The 1099-nt window shown below is 57.4% G+C and overlaps 1 protein-coding gene across 1 annotated transcript; it reads right to left on the bottom strand.

The window, feature by feature from the left end:
* Positions 1 to 604: 604 nt before the first annotated feature.
* Positions 605 to 973, bottom strand: PUNSTDRAFT_136221 (uncharacterized protein; the record flags this gene model as incomplete). The annotated part of the gene is made up of 1 exon (XM_007385776.1): positions 605 to 973. One exon carries the CDS (start codon positions 971 to 973, stop codon positions 605 to 607), a length of 369 nt encoding a protein of 122 aa, XP_007385838.1.
* Positions 974 to 1099: the final 126 nt, after the last annotated feature.

The raw sequence follows: 1099 nt of genomic DNA on the forward strand, positions 1-1099 counted from the left end.
CCTAACCCTAACCCTAACCCTAACCCTAACCCTAACCCTAACCCTAACCCTAACCCTAACCCTAACCCTAACCCTAACCCTAACCCTAACCCTAACCCTAACCCTAACCCTAACCCTAACCCTAACCCTAACCCTAACCCTAACCCTAACCCTAACCCTAACCCTAACCCTAACCCTAACCCTCGTCTTGGCGTTGATATTTTTGTTGTCGCCGCTTCGGCCTCTCGGCCGGCGCGGTGTCGCTCGGTCATCTCGGGCAGAACCCTGATGAGCCTATAAAGGCGAAACAGGGCTGGCTGGGGATCCCCTCAGCCACTGTCGGTTCTGTCTTCACCCCCGCTCCTCTCTCTGTTGCGACCATCCCTGCGCCAAAAAACGCTCGGTCGCTTCGCTCCCTCGCGTTTTTTGGGCGCCCTAAGGTAAGCTAACCCTAACGTAAGTACCCCTCTTGACCAAAGAGGAATCAACGTCAACTAAGGAACATTGATACATAGCCTAACCCTAACCGGCTAACCCTAACAGCTAACCCCTAACTATGGGGTTCCGAACCCTAGCCTAACCCTAAGGCTAGGGTTCCCACGATAAGGTACGTGGGTCAGTTTGCTTACGTAAGCTGATGGTGGCTGTCCGTAGAAGTCCTCGGCTTCCTCGGGCCGGTCGGCCCGGTCGGCATCTCCGCAGTGGGAATGTCTTGGCAGCGGCACGGCGGCATCTCGGCCGGCCTGTCCTTTCTTAGTACGCCGAGCTTCGGCTCGGAGGGGAACGGATCGGACCGGCTTGTCGGGGTTCTGCTGTCCCTGTTGGGATGTTTCTTCCTACGGTGTATGTTCTGCCGTGTCTCGGCTCCCGTGCGGCTCTCCGTGCGGGATTCTTTGTTCCCGATTAGGTGCGTAACCCCGTTCCGTCGTCTTGGCGTTGATATTTTTGTTGTCGCCGCGTCGGCCTCTCGGCCGGCCCGGTGTCGCTCGGTCATCTCGGGCAGAACCCTGATGAGCCTATAAAGGCGAAACAGGGCTGGCTGGGGATCCATTCAGCCACTGTCGGTTCTGTCTTCGCCCCCGCTCCTCTCTCTGTTGCGACCATCCCTGCGCCAAAAAAC

The sequence above is a fragment of the Punctularia strigosozonata genome (genome assembly GCF_000264995.1).
Source record: "Punctularia strigosozonata HHB-11173 SS5 unplaced genomic scaffold PUNSTscaffold_10, whole genome shotgun sequence".
Classification (NCBI taxonomy): Eukaryota; Fungi; Basidiomycota; class Agaricomycetes; order Corticiales; family Punctulariaceae; genus Punctularia; species Punctularia strigosozonata.